The sequence below is a fragment of the Callithrix jacchus genome, chromosome 12, assembly GCF_049354715.1.
Source record: "Callithrix jacchus isolate 240 chromosome 12, calJac240_pri, whole genome shotgun sequence".
In the NCBI taxonomy this organism is placed as follows: Eukaryota; Metazoa; Chordata; class Mammalia; order Primates; family Cebidae; genus Callithrix; species Callithrix jacchus.
Genome location: NC_133513.1, coordinates 84,574,872 through 84,587,033, shown reverse-complemented (window position 1 = coordinate 84,587,033; position 12,162 = coordinate 84,574,872). Strand labels below are relative to the sequence as shown.

At 40.9% G+C, this 12,162-nt stretch overlaps 1 protein-coding gene across 4 annotated transcripts in view; it reads right to left on the bottom strand.

Annotated features, from left to right (window-relative positions):
• Positions 1-11,890, bottom strand: part of TNKS2 (tankyrase 2) — a 66,910-nt gene extending 55,020 nt beyond the window's left edge. For all 4 annotated transcript variants that reach the window (XM_002756415.6, XM_017979129.4, XM_035268459.3 and 1 more), the window contains exon 1: positions 11,384-11,890. In XM_002756415.6, coding sequence (XP_002756461.1) covers positions 11,384-11,582 — 199 coding nt within the window. In that variant the 5' untranslated portion in view covers positions 11,583-11,890. The remainder of the gene's footprint in view (positions 1-11,383) is intronic.
• Positions 11,891-12,162: the final 272 nt, after the last annotated feature.

Genomic DNA, 12,162 nt, shown 5'->3' with positions numbered 1-12,162 from the left:
CTGCCCCCAAATCAAATAAAACAAAAAAGTCGGGTAATTCATTTATACTCATTTACAGATTTAGCACCAATGAGTTTCAATCTCTTATCATTCCCATATATTAGTACTTGAAACCTTTTTACAGCTAGTTGTGAAATGATAAGGCTTTTAGGCATATGTTAAAGCAGATGGAGAGGTCTACAAAGTGTTGGGGTAGAGAGAAAGTAACCGCTCACTCTTCTGAAATTTCTCCATTCTATTCTTAAAGCCACCAAGTCTGAATGTAGTTCTTCCAAGATGATCAGCAATGAGAACAGATTAGAAAGTAATGGTACAGTCTTTCTAAGGTGGATGCCTGGGGTTGGCCTGACTGCAGCTGACGGAAGAGCTAAAGATAGTTGAAAAGATTAACTGCTTTTGTTTTAACATTGCTGGGCTCTGTGGTCACAAAGATGAGTATCTTTATATCTTTGATTCTTCTTCCTCTCAAAGAGCTCATAATTTAAGATAGGTAGATTTTAAATTTCAATACAACGTAATTGCTATGTATATATAAAGTACTACTAGAGCTCAAAGAAGGCAACTCCTAAACTAGGGGAAAGCAGAGTGGAAAGGATGTGCCTAAGGTGATTCCAGTGATGACAACTGAGCTGCAAGCATACAGAAAAATAAAGGATCATTAAGAAAACGAAAAGAGGAGTGAGAGGTGAGAGAAAGGAGAGGAGCAAGGAATGGTACTGCAGTCCAGGCAGAAGAAAAAATGTACACAGACATGGAGGTATGAAAGAACAAATGCTGGCTAGATGCGGTGGCTCACACCTGTAATCCCATCACTTTGTGAAGCCAAGTCAGGAGGATCACCTGAGGTCATGAGTTTTGAGACCAGCCTGGCCAACATGGTGAAACCATGTCTCTACTAAAAATACAAAAATTAGCCAGGGATGGCTGTGTGCATCTGTAATCCCAGCTACCCAGGAGGCTGAGGCAGAAGAATCTCTGGAACCCGAAGGGCAGAGGCTACAGTAAGCAGAGATTGCGCCACTGCACTCCAGCCTGGGTGACTGAGCAGACTCCATCTCAGACCAAAAAAAAAAAAAAAAACAAATGCTTCATAACAGTTGGGACACAGAATGCCAAAGGGGGCAGATGCTAGATCAGGAGTGTGGCAGGCTAAGGTAGCACCTGGACTGTGTCCCATAAATTAGTATTTTTCAAACTGTTTTCAGACAGCAGATTTTTTTTTTTTTGAAACAGTCTCGCTCTGTCACCTAGGCTGGAGTACAGTGGTGTGATCTTGGCTCACTGCAACCTCTGCACTGAACCTCCGGTTCAAGTGATTCTCCTGCCTTAGCCTCCTGAGTATCTGGGACTACAGGTGTGCACCATCATCCCCGGCTAATTTGTTTGCATTTTTAGTAGACACAGGGTATTGCCATGTTGGGCAGGCTGATCTCAAACTCCTGACCTCAAGTAATCTGCCCAACACAGACTCCAAAGTACTGGGATTACAGGAGTGAGCCACCACGCCCGGCCCAGACAGCAGATTTCAATTAGATCTTATTTAAGATTATAAGTACATGTCATGTTTACTGCTAAATTCCCAATGCCTAGTACATAGTTGGCATTCAGAGAGTTGCAAATTAATTGAATAAAATAAAAACTATTCTGGTTGAATCCTCCTTCTTCTCCTCACAGAGACCCAAAAGAAAATATTAATGTATCCCTGAGCACCTCTTAGAAACAGCTTGAAAAATACAAAACAGTCACAGAATTATGTATTTAAGGCAGCATTTGCCCCTGCTTTTTTTTTTTTTTAAAGAAAGATCACCTTGGCAACTGTGTGAATAAATGAATCAAATGCAAAGATAGGCAGTAGACAGGTCCTTAAATTTTATAATGCTATGTGCCACAGTCTAGGTGACAGATAAGGGCTAAGATTAAGACTGATTTGGTGGTTAGGATAGTATATTCACATGGTTCATGTGAACACAATGGGTAATATTCACATGGCAAGTGAAGCCTTCCTCCCACCCCTATTTCCAGCTTCCCAGTTCCCCTCCTTCTGATTATCACTTTTTTCATATACCTTTAAGTTATTGTGTATATATATATGCAAGCAAACATCTGCTAATATATATATTTAAAGATAGTGTATACATCTTCCTTTCTTTAAAAAAAAATATTATTAGTAATAACCCAGAAATCAATACCTATTAGTACTGTATATATTTTCTGGATTGAAAGTATCAAAATGTGACTCGTTCCATTCTCATACATGGTTAGGTTGTTTCCAATCTTACTACTAACACACACTACTGCCAAGGTTTTGGCCTGCGTAATGGAAGACTGAAGTTGCCATCAACTGAAATGGGGAAAAGGCTGCCGATGAAAATAGATTTGTGGCAGAAGATGAGAAGTCCAAGTTTTAGACATGTCCTATGTCACTGGGGCTTCTTGCTTCCTCTACCCAATTTCTAAATGTTGGGATTCCTTAAGATTCAGTTCTCTACTCTCTTGTTAGATAATCTTATCTGACCCCATGGCTTTAAATACCACTTAGATACACAACCCTCAAATTTAGATCTCCATTCTAGACTTTTAACACAAATTCCATAATGTTTACTTAACATATATCCTTCTGGATATTTTATTTTTATTTTTTTAAAAAAAGAAAGAAAGGAAGAAAAAGAAAGAAAAAGAGAAAGAAAGAAAGAAAGAAAGAAAAAAAAGAATAAAAGAGAGAAAGGAAAAAGAAGAGAAAGGGGGAGAGGGAACGGGAATCTTGCTCTATTGCCCAGGCTAGAATGCAGTCTAAAAATAGGTATTAAAAACCTCTTTTATGCCAATTAATGTGCTTAACAATGGAGACAGGAAGGAATAAGGGAGGAAAACAACAAACAAGCAGCCAACCAATATTTCATTTAAACCTGTGAAATGCTATGCCAATTGCTGAGTAGTGATTTATTTCCAATTTTGTGGTCACTATTAGAACAGGTGTGATGTGATACTGAGAAAAATGTATGTTTTGTGTATTTGGGGTAGAGAGTTCTATAAACGTTTATTAAGTTTACTTATTTCAGGTCTGAGTTCAAGTCCTGGATATCTTTGTTAATTTTCTGTCTCGTTGATCTGTCTAATATTGACAATGTAGTGTTAAAGTCTCCCACTATTATTATGTGGGAGTCTAAGTCTCTTTGTAAGTCACTAAGAACTTGCCTTATGTATCTGGGTGCTCCTGTATTGGGTACGTATATATTTAGGATCATTTCCTTCTGGATATTTTAAAGGTACCTGAAACTCAACACGTTTCCAACTTCTATTTCCACTGACACTACCTTACTCCAACCACTATCACCTCCGGCGTAAACTCCTGCAATACTCTCCCCAAAATAAATTCTCTCATTTCCACCTGTCTCTAGTGACCTTTTAAAAACAATCATATCACAGCCCTGTTTAAAATGCTGTTTGGCTTCCCACTGCTGCTCTTAGAATAAAATTCAAATACTCTACTATGGTCTTAAAAGCTCCCTCATGAACTGGCCCTCACCTTCTTCTCTAATTTCAATTCACACAATTCTTCCCTTTCCCAAATATGACACAGCCTTCTTTCAGTTTGTCAAGTATGCCAGCGACTTGGTACATGCTGCCCTTCTGCTTGGAATGCTCTTCCCTTGCACGTAGCATCCTCGCTTCTACTCACTACCTGGTTTGTTTAAATGTCACCATCTTAAGAAGGCTATTCCTGACCATCCTATCTAAAACAGTCCATTCTGCCCATCCACATTTTTTTCCTATCGTCACACTATTTAGTTGGTCTGTCTCCCACCTCCTTCACTAGAATGCAAGCTCCATACAAGCAGGGATTTTTGTCTCTGCTGTTCATAGCATTATTTCTTGGCACTTCTTAAAATTTAAAATTACTGTTTACTATTTTCTAGACTCTTAGCGCCATGAAGGACAAGAGCCATGTGCATCTTAATTTGTTACTTCCCCAGCCTCCTTCAGAGTACATGGTACAGAGCAATTTGTTGATATTTGCTGAATTAATATCATGGTATGTGAAAAGGAAACTGAGAAGTAAAACTGAGAAAGAATGGCACTGCAGAAGCCAAATAGGAAAAATTTAAAGACATGAAGGTCAACTCTTGTCATTATCCCTGACTTCAGTCTTCCTGCCCGATCACTCCCCGGGCACTGTTGATCATACTGTCCTCTCAAAGTAGGCTATTCACAGTTGCCCTAATCAATGGTTCTGCTATCCCAACCACTCGGCACTCAACTGCAGGAAATGGTTTTAGAAAAAGGTTTCTTAGCCAGGCATGGTGGCTCACACCTGTAATCCCAACACTTTGGGAGGCCAAGGCGGGCAGATTACCTGGGGTCAGAGTTTCAAGACTAGCCTGATCAACATGGAGAAACCCCATCTCTATTAAAAATATAAAATTAGCTGTGCGTGGTGGCACATGTCTGTAATCTCAATTACTTGGGAGGCTGAGGCAGGAGAATTGCTAGAACCCAGGAGTCGGAAGTTGTGGTGAGCTGAGATCATGCCATTGCACTCTAGCCTGGGAAACAAGAGTGAAATTCCATCTCAAAAAAAAAAAAGAAGAGAGTCTTCTTAAATTGGAGAGTAAGAGAAAAGGAGTCAAAATAAAGAAAAATTTATAAAGCTAATTCTATCTTTATAAAGTTATTTGATGTACCCAAGCATTTTAGAATAAGGATTACTATTTTTTCAGCAGTAATAAGTATATCTGAAGGAAGCAAAATGGTGACTCACAGGCTAACTCCCTCAGAAAGGAGAGTTAGGTGTGCACGGAAATAGCTGGAGTAAAACATCTAGCTGTTACAAGAGACAGTGTCAACTGAGAAGATATCTGTCCCAAAGGACTGGTGATCCAAAAAGAAGGTCAAGCAGTAAACCTGTCAAAATAAAACTGGAAAGAGAAGAGGGTTGCATGAAACCAGAGTTAAAGAGAAAGACATTACTGAAACTGAAGTTTTAGCTGAGGCATTTGATATGGGTAGCAGAATGGGTCAAGTGATTATATCTACATAGTTACCAACATTCCAAGACACAGATTACTTCTATGTCAATGTCTCTGTATCAACATGATTTCCTAGTCATGAAGATGTCTGAAACCAGTCTGGTCACTGATAGTATAGATCAGTATGTTTTTACAGTCACACTGTAAAGACTACAATATGTGAGAGAATGTAATCTGCTATGCTGAGACAGTAGATGAAGAGTTGAGATTTTCAGTGTTTGAAGCCACATCTTGGGCACTTAAAAGAAAAATAAAGCTGTTGGGACTTTGATAAGATTTAAGATACTTCCTGGCCGGGTGTGGTGGCTCACACCTGTAATCCCAGCACTTTGGAAGGCAGAGGTGGGTGGATTACCCGAGGTCAGGAGTTCGAGACCAGCTTGGCCAACATGGCAAAACCCCATTTCTACTAAAAAATATAAAAATTGGCAGGTGGCCAGGCGCAGTGGCTCAAGCCTGTAATCCCAGCACTTTGGGAGGCCGAGGCGGGTGGATCACGAGGTCGAGAGATTGAGACCAACTTGGTCAACATGGTGAAACCCCATCTCTACTAAAAATACAAAAAATTAGCTGGGCATGGTGGCGTGTGCCTGTAATCCCAGCTACTCAGGAGGCTGAGGCAGGAGAATTGCCTGAACCCAGGAGGCGGAGGTTGTGGTGAGCCAAGATCCCGCCATTGCACTCCAGCCTGGGTAACAAGAGCGAAACTCCGTCTCAAAAAAAAAAAAAAAATTAGGCAGGTGTGGTGGTATGCACCTGTAATCCCAACTACTTAGGAGGCAGGAGAATTGCTTAAACCTGGGAAGCAGAGGTTGAAGTGCAGCCTGGGTGACAAGAGTGAAATTTTGGGCCCCTCCCTCACCCCCCAAAAAACTACTTCCCAAACTGAGGAGTAATTCTTGATAAAATCTCTATTGTTTGGGTCTCAAAAACAGTTCAAAGTATTTCTGTTAAGCATCAATTTCTTGAAGAAAAAATGATTTGCAGGGTCATTGATTCTGATCACGTTCTCACTGGCCAGGTAGAACACGAAGAGGCATATCTTCAGACTCAATGTCAATCTCCATATTCTAAGGATCTCTTTATGAGGAACCAGAAACCTAAATAAAGTTGGTGGTCATGGTTGCTCAGGACACACTGTAGTTTATTTTGTAATTATGGAACAGCACTCTACTTCCAACACTGCTCTACTTGTGAAAATTCTGATGAAACCATATATGTAGTATGAATCTACTGTAAAGTACTTACAGTTAAGCAAAGCAGGCCTATTTGTAAAGTGTATTTGTTGACCACATTAACCATGTGTCAGTTAATAGCAAGTATTGTGTCCTGTTCATTTCTGTTTTCTCAGGGACAAGGTCAGGGTCTGGCATATAGAAGGACTTGACAAACGTTTGTTTAATGCCTGTCTAATAATACTCTGCTGGAATAGCAAAGGACCCTCACAAAGAATATGGTGTTAATGATTTGTGACAACTAAGAAAAGCAGTCTCTTGTCAAATTTATTACTTATCTAGATGCCATCAGTTTCAGCAGCTCCAGGTACTGCTTGCCAACCATGACTATTATTTATAGTATCATATTTTGCTGTTATACTGGAAACATGCTTTCATCTGAATGGCTTCCCAAAAGCTGTGAGGCAGTCAAGTCACTATAGAGAAACCAACTTAGACTCTTGGGAAGTTTAAGTGCTAACCCCCTCCTGTCTTTTACAGTCCAAAGGTGGGATTAATAACTGATAATACAACTGGTCCCATACGAGATGGTGATGTTTTGCAATATCTAAAGGTAGGCTATCACACAGGGTTTTGTCCAAAGGCAAAGTTCTGGAAAAATGTCAACAAATGCCACAAAAGAAAGCTCCTGTGGTCTGGGAGGCTGGAAGGTATAATCAAACAGCTTTAAAGCAACCTTTAGCCAGGATGCTTAGTGACAGATTTTTTCTGAGGAATTTCATTTTAAACTTCTCATTTACTATTTTATATTACAAGGTTTCCCTCTGTTGCCCAGGTTAGAGTGCAATGGCACAATCTCGGCTCACTGCAGCCTTGATCTCCCTGGCTCAAGTAATCCTCCATCTGTAGCCTCCCAAGTAGCTAGGACTATAGACCATGCCTGGCTAATTTTTCTATTTTTTTTTTTGTAGAGACAAAGTTTCACCATGTGGCCCAGGCTGCTCTTGAATTCTTGAGTTCAAGTGATACTCCTGCCTCTGCCTCCCAGAGTGTCAGGCCTGTGCCACCATGCCCAGCTCATTCATTTTTCTTTCTTTTTCTTTCTTTCTTTTGTAGAGATGAGGTTTCACCATGTTGCCCAGGCTGGTCTTGAACTTTTGAGTTCAGGTGATACTCCTGCCTTTGCCTCCCAGAGTCCTAGAATTATAGTGTGTGGCACCGTGCCTGGGCCTCATTTACTATTAACTTTAGTTTCCTAAGATCCAGCAAAATTATTTCCCACATATGTTTCTTAAGAATGAAGAATACAAAGGAGAGGGTTTTGCCCATCTCTACTTGGGATAGATATACTGTCCGGAGAATACTGAAAGGAGTATTCCAAACTCTTGTTACTGAAGCCAACTGTCTACCTCTAAATTCAGCAAGAGCTGAGGGAAAAGGTATACCTCAAAATCTTAAAATAGATTGGGAGATTTGATAAGTAAAGAAAGATTATGAATTCCTAAACAGACTAATCTTTATTTGATACTAGGGTTTCCTGCTGATACATATATGATTTAATTACATTCCATAGCAAAAACCAATCCTGAAAACAACAATCTATAATTGTAGTTCTAGGTTGAGTAAATTTTGTGCATCTCTTACAACTATGATGTTGACCTACAGCCAAAGAAAGGTTATTGGAGGTCTCCAATAGTTATCATTTTGGGAAAGGATATGAATGGCAATCACAAAAAATAGTATATCTTTGGTAGTTGAGCAGCTAAAACCTTCAATTGGAGGGAAATCTTCCCACTTTCTTGTACCAACCTGTTCGCTGAACTAGGCTGAAATCCTCTGTACAACATCTCTGAAAAAAGCCAATAGAGCCACTGCTTGGATACTTCAGCCAGTTCAATGGCTGAATATTGTTAAAGGCTGTCTGACCCCTTCTAACCTTTCACCTATTGGCCTTAGTTTTGACAAGTAATATCTACGTACTCTTTGTGATTCTTCCACATGTGAAGACAGTAACATGGTGTAGTCTTCTTCCATCTCTAGAATAAGCAGCACAAATTTTCCTATCTATGCTTGTGCAATAAATTTCAGATGCTCTGATTCTACTTTCCTCCTCTGGATAAAAAAAAAAAATCCCTTATACTTGATTCACAGACTTGAATATAATAATCCAAGTTCGGTCTAACTGGTCCAATGTATATGGTTCAGTAGCATACTCATACTAACAGTAACATAACATACTATAAATATAAAACAAGTGTTACCTTGTTTAGTAGGACTCTACAATGCAAGCTCCTATCCTGCTCCAAGAGTTCTAAGATTGTAAGGAATGCCACATATTTTTTTCATTTCTATGATGGGCATAAAGATGACTTTCTCCCCAAGTTTGTGTCACTTCTTTACTTTTTAGAAGTAAGTTCAGAGAAGCAGTCTTCTTTACTGAAATTTGCTGTTTTCTAGGGCATTAACTTGTTAAGAATCCCAGATACTTTTGCTTTTAGTAAAATTAGAACAACACCTACCCTACTACCACCAACTTGCCTCTACAAGTTCTATTATGTGCTGCCAAAAAATCATTCCTATCTTGTGTATGTATGTCTGTGTATGGTGGGGGGCAAGTGGCAGGCAGACTGAAAAGGAAACAATTTTCAGTCATTTTTCTCCTAAGAAATTACTTCTTTAATATTTATCTAGAAGAAAAGCATGCAATCTAGTTCAATAATAAAAAAAAAACACCTAGGAGTAGAAAATTTCTGTTCATGTTGACTATCTTTTTCATTAACAGAACTTAATTGTCTTGGTGCTGGCAACTGATTATTTTTCTAATTGAACTAACTTTTTTGAGGATGAAATTAAACCAAATTTTTTCTAAACTGATTTTCATTTTTTGTGGTCTGTGTGCACCTCTCAGTCCTAATATTACTTGGGAATCAAAACAAAACGACAAAAACATGCCTTCCCCCAATAAAACCTCCAAACTTTAATCAGCTAAAAAATTTTTTAAAATAATAATGTCCCCCAGCCTCTCCAATAGCTCACCCTATGATTGATGTACAAACACAGGAAACTGCTTGGTCAGGCAGTTATATAATACTACCACCTATGTTGAACTTCCAACAGCATGCTTGCAGGCACATTAAGATGACAGATAACTCACTACCTACCTACAAGAGATTACACAGTGTATTCTCCACATATTGAGTGAAAAGTTAGTTGGATGCACTTAAAAAACTTCTCTCTGATAAACCTAAAATTTAGATTAAATTTACAAAGACAATTTTTTAAAAAGTTTCTTATATGCCTGGATTTAAGTACAGGACTTTACAAGTTCTGGTTGAATGAAGATTCCCCGCCCCCCACCCCTGTTAATTTTTATTATTCCCCTTTCATACCTGTAACTATTAATCTTATAACCTACACCTGATAATTTGGGTAAGTTGTGAGGGGTGGGTGGTTTCCAAAATATTAAGTCTTCCATTTCAACTTGAACAAACAAAATGAAATCTATGTAAAAAAATGCTCTGAAATGTTGGAACAGAACTGAGGGTAGGAAGTTAGAGAAGGAACAAGGTCACTGAGCTAATACCCATAACCTTACACCTCTAAATATTACTATTTTCAGATATGAACTCATTAATATACCAAATTCTTGAAAGGTAGCAACTAAGATCTTTCTTGGCTATTTTTATCCCACAGATCAAATGAACAGACTTTAAGTAACCCTACCCTTTGGCTTATGTATCAGTTGGTGGTGATAGTTTGCCAAATCAGTTGTTTAAATGTTGACTAACTACATGGTCAAACAGGACAATCTGAATTGGCTGAAGAACAGCAGCACTTACCATCAAGATTTTGGGTAAAATTTCGGCTAACTAGGTGTGATTTGACTTAAGTATTCTTCCTTCTCTTTCTATTGCCCAGAAACTGTTTCTAGTTCTCCGACTAGGTTCCCTAGACTTTCTTTTCTTAAAAAGACTCCCCAGTAGAAATTCCAATAAAGATGCAATTGATCAAAAAAGCATACCTCCTGGTAGTGTTTACATTTAAAACCCGGAACAGGGTAAACCGAACAAAACTCCAATTGGTAGAAAGTGTAAAAGTAATGTTTGTGAAAGAGGAAATCTTCCTCACTGCTCCTTTTCTCTTCATCAATCTAGCCCCAAAAGAACAGAAACACTTTAAAAGGTATTCCCTGCTTTTTCAAAAAAATTGTTTTTAACAATCATGAAATACACAAAACAAAAAACCAGGATGGTCGGAGGTAAGAGGAGGTACTCCGATTTTCAATCACACATGGCTCACCTGAAGTTAGAAACTGTCATGATCTTTTCTACAAGTGAAAAATATGTATGCTTTATGGGAATAAGCTGACTATCCCATCTCTGGTTCTTTTAAATTCTTCGACTAAATTTAATATGCTTACATCATAAAGTGAACCTAATAAATATTAAAAGAAAGTAATTCAAACGATCTAATTCTCAAAATGAAGCAAGGTTAGTTTCAGCTTATATTCTAGATCCAAGCTAAAGTACTTGCACCATCTTTTCTACTATACTACTACTTTCCACCTCAACTTGTGTGTGTGTGTCAAAGACTTCCCGCACCCAGCCTAGTCAGATTTCAGTTCTCCCAAACTTGCCTATTTCCAGTTGTAGTCACTCCAGAAACTTGCTGATTGGCTATTCTGATAAATCAATTAACGCTAATGTGTCAATGGCCTATTAAACTACTCCTCCGAAATTACATCCTTGCATTTTACAAAGTCCTTCAAGACCTTAATCCAAATGGAACTTGCCAGAATGAAAAATTTTGGAGGTAACTGATCGTTTAAATCATAGGTCTATTTACTAAAGTCCCCTACTCTTTCTTGTGTGTAGACGCCTTCTAGGGTAACAAGACCGGAAGTTGGTACAGGTATTGTAGCAACAAAACAAAGCCAAAACCCCAAACCACCCTCCACCCTCGGCAAAAACAAAATAAAACAAACCAAAAACTTCCAGTGAGTGTGGCACGCTCACCCAACCCCCCAATCTCCCCAGTCCCCACTGGAAGAGAGGGAGATCACCAGGACCACAGTCCTTAGGGGACAGGTCGAGGAGTGGAGGAGCACTGGTTTCAGGCCTACGAGCCCCGGATGCGCAGGTGGGGTCTAGAGCGAGGCGAGGGGGCGCTGGCCCGGGTTACCTGCGGCGAAGTGCAGTGGGGTGGATTTCCTGCCCGCCGTGTCGCGGCTGTTCACCTTCTCCGGCGTCACCAGCCTCTTGACTCGCTCCACATCCCCATTGCGGCACGCCTCGAATAGCTCTCGGGCAGCCGGCTCCATTGCCTCGGCCGCCGCACTCGCGCAGGCCGCTCCCCCGCCCGCGCAGCGGCGGCCCGACATGATCCTGGCCGCCGCCGCCGCCAGCAGCAGCGCCAGCAAGGGCAGTAGGAGCCCCGGCCCCACGAGCAGGAGGGCGAGGCCCCCCGGAGGAGAGGCGCTCAGGGCCCGGGCCGGTTGGCTCCCTGCTGTCACCGGATCCGGCGCAGTCCCATGGCCGCGCCGACGCGCGCCCTTAGCTCGGCTCCCTTCCCCCAGCTGCCCTGCAGCTGCGGAGGCAGCGCGAATCCGCCGGCCGAGCCCTGAAGCGACGCGGCCGCGGAAGGTGGCAAGGTCCCTCCTGCCAGCTCCGCCGAGCCCTGGGAGAGCACGTGACGTTGTCCCGCGCGTGCGCAGTAACCGGGAATCGGCCGTGCAGGTTTCCGCGAGCTGGGCTGCGCGGAAGGGTTTGTGGGAAATATGTAGTGACGGGCTTCGCAGAAGGGGCTTCGTCCCATCGCCATCTTTGCGGTGGGTTCTGCTGAAGCTGAACGGTCCTGCATATTGTTTATTTTTTTAAGCCCTGGGCTTTTCAAGCTGAACTTCCTCACTACCATTATACTGAAAAAGAGCCCTTGAAAGTTTTGCTCCATCTTGCATATTC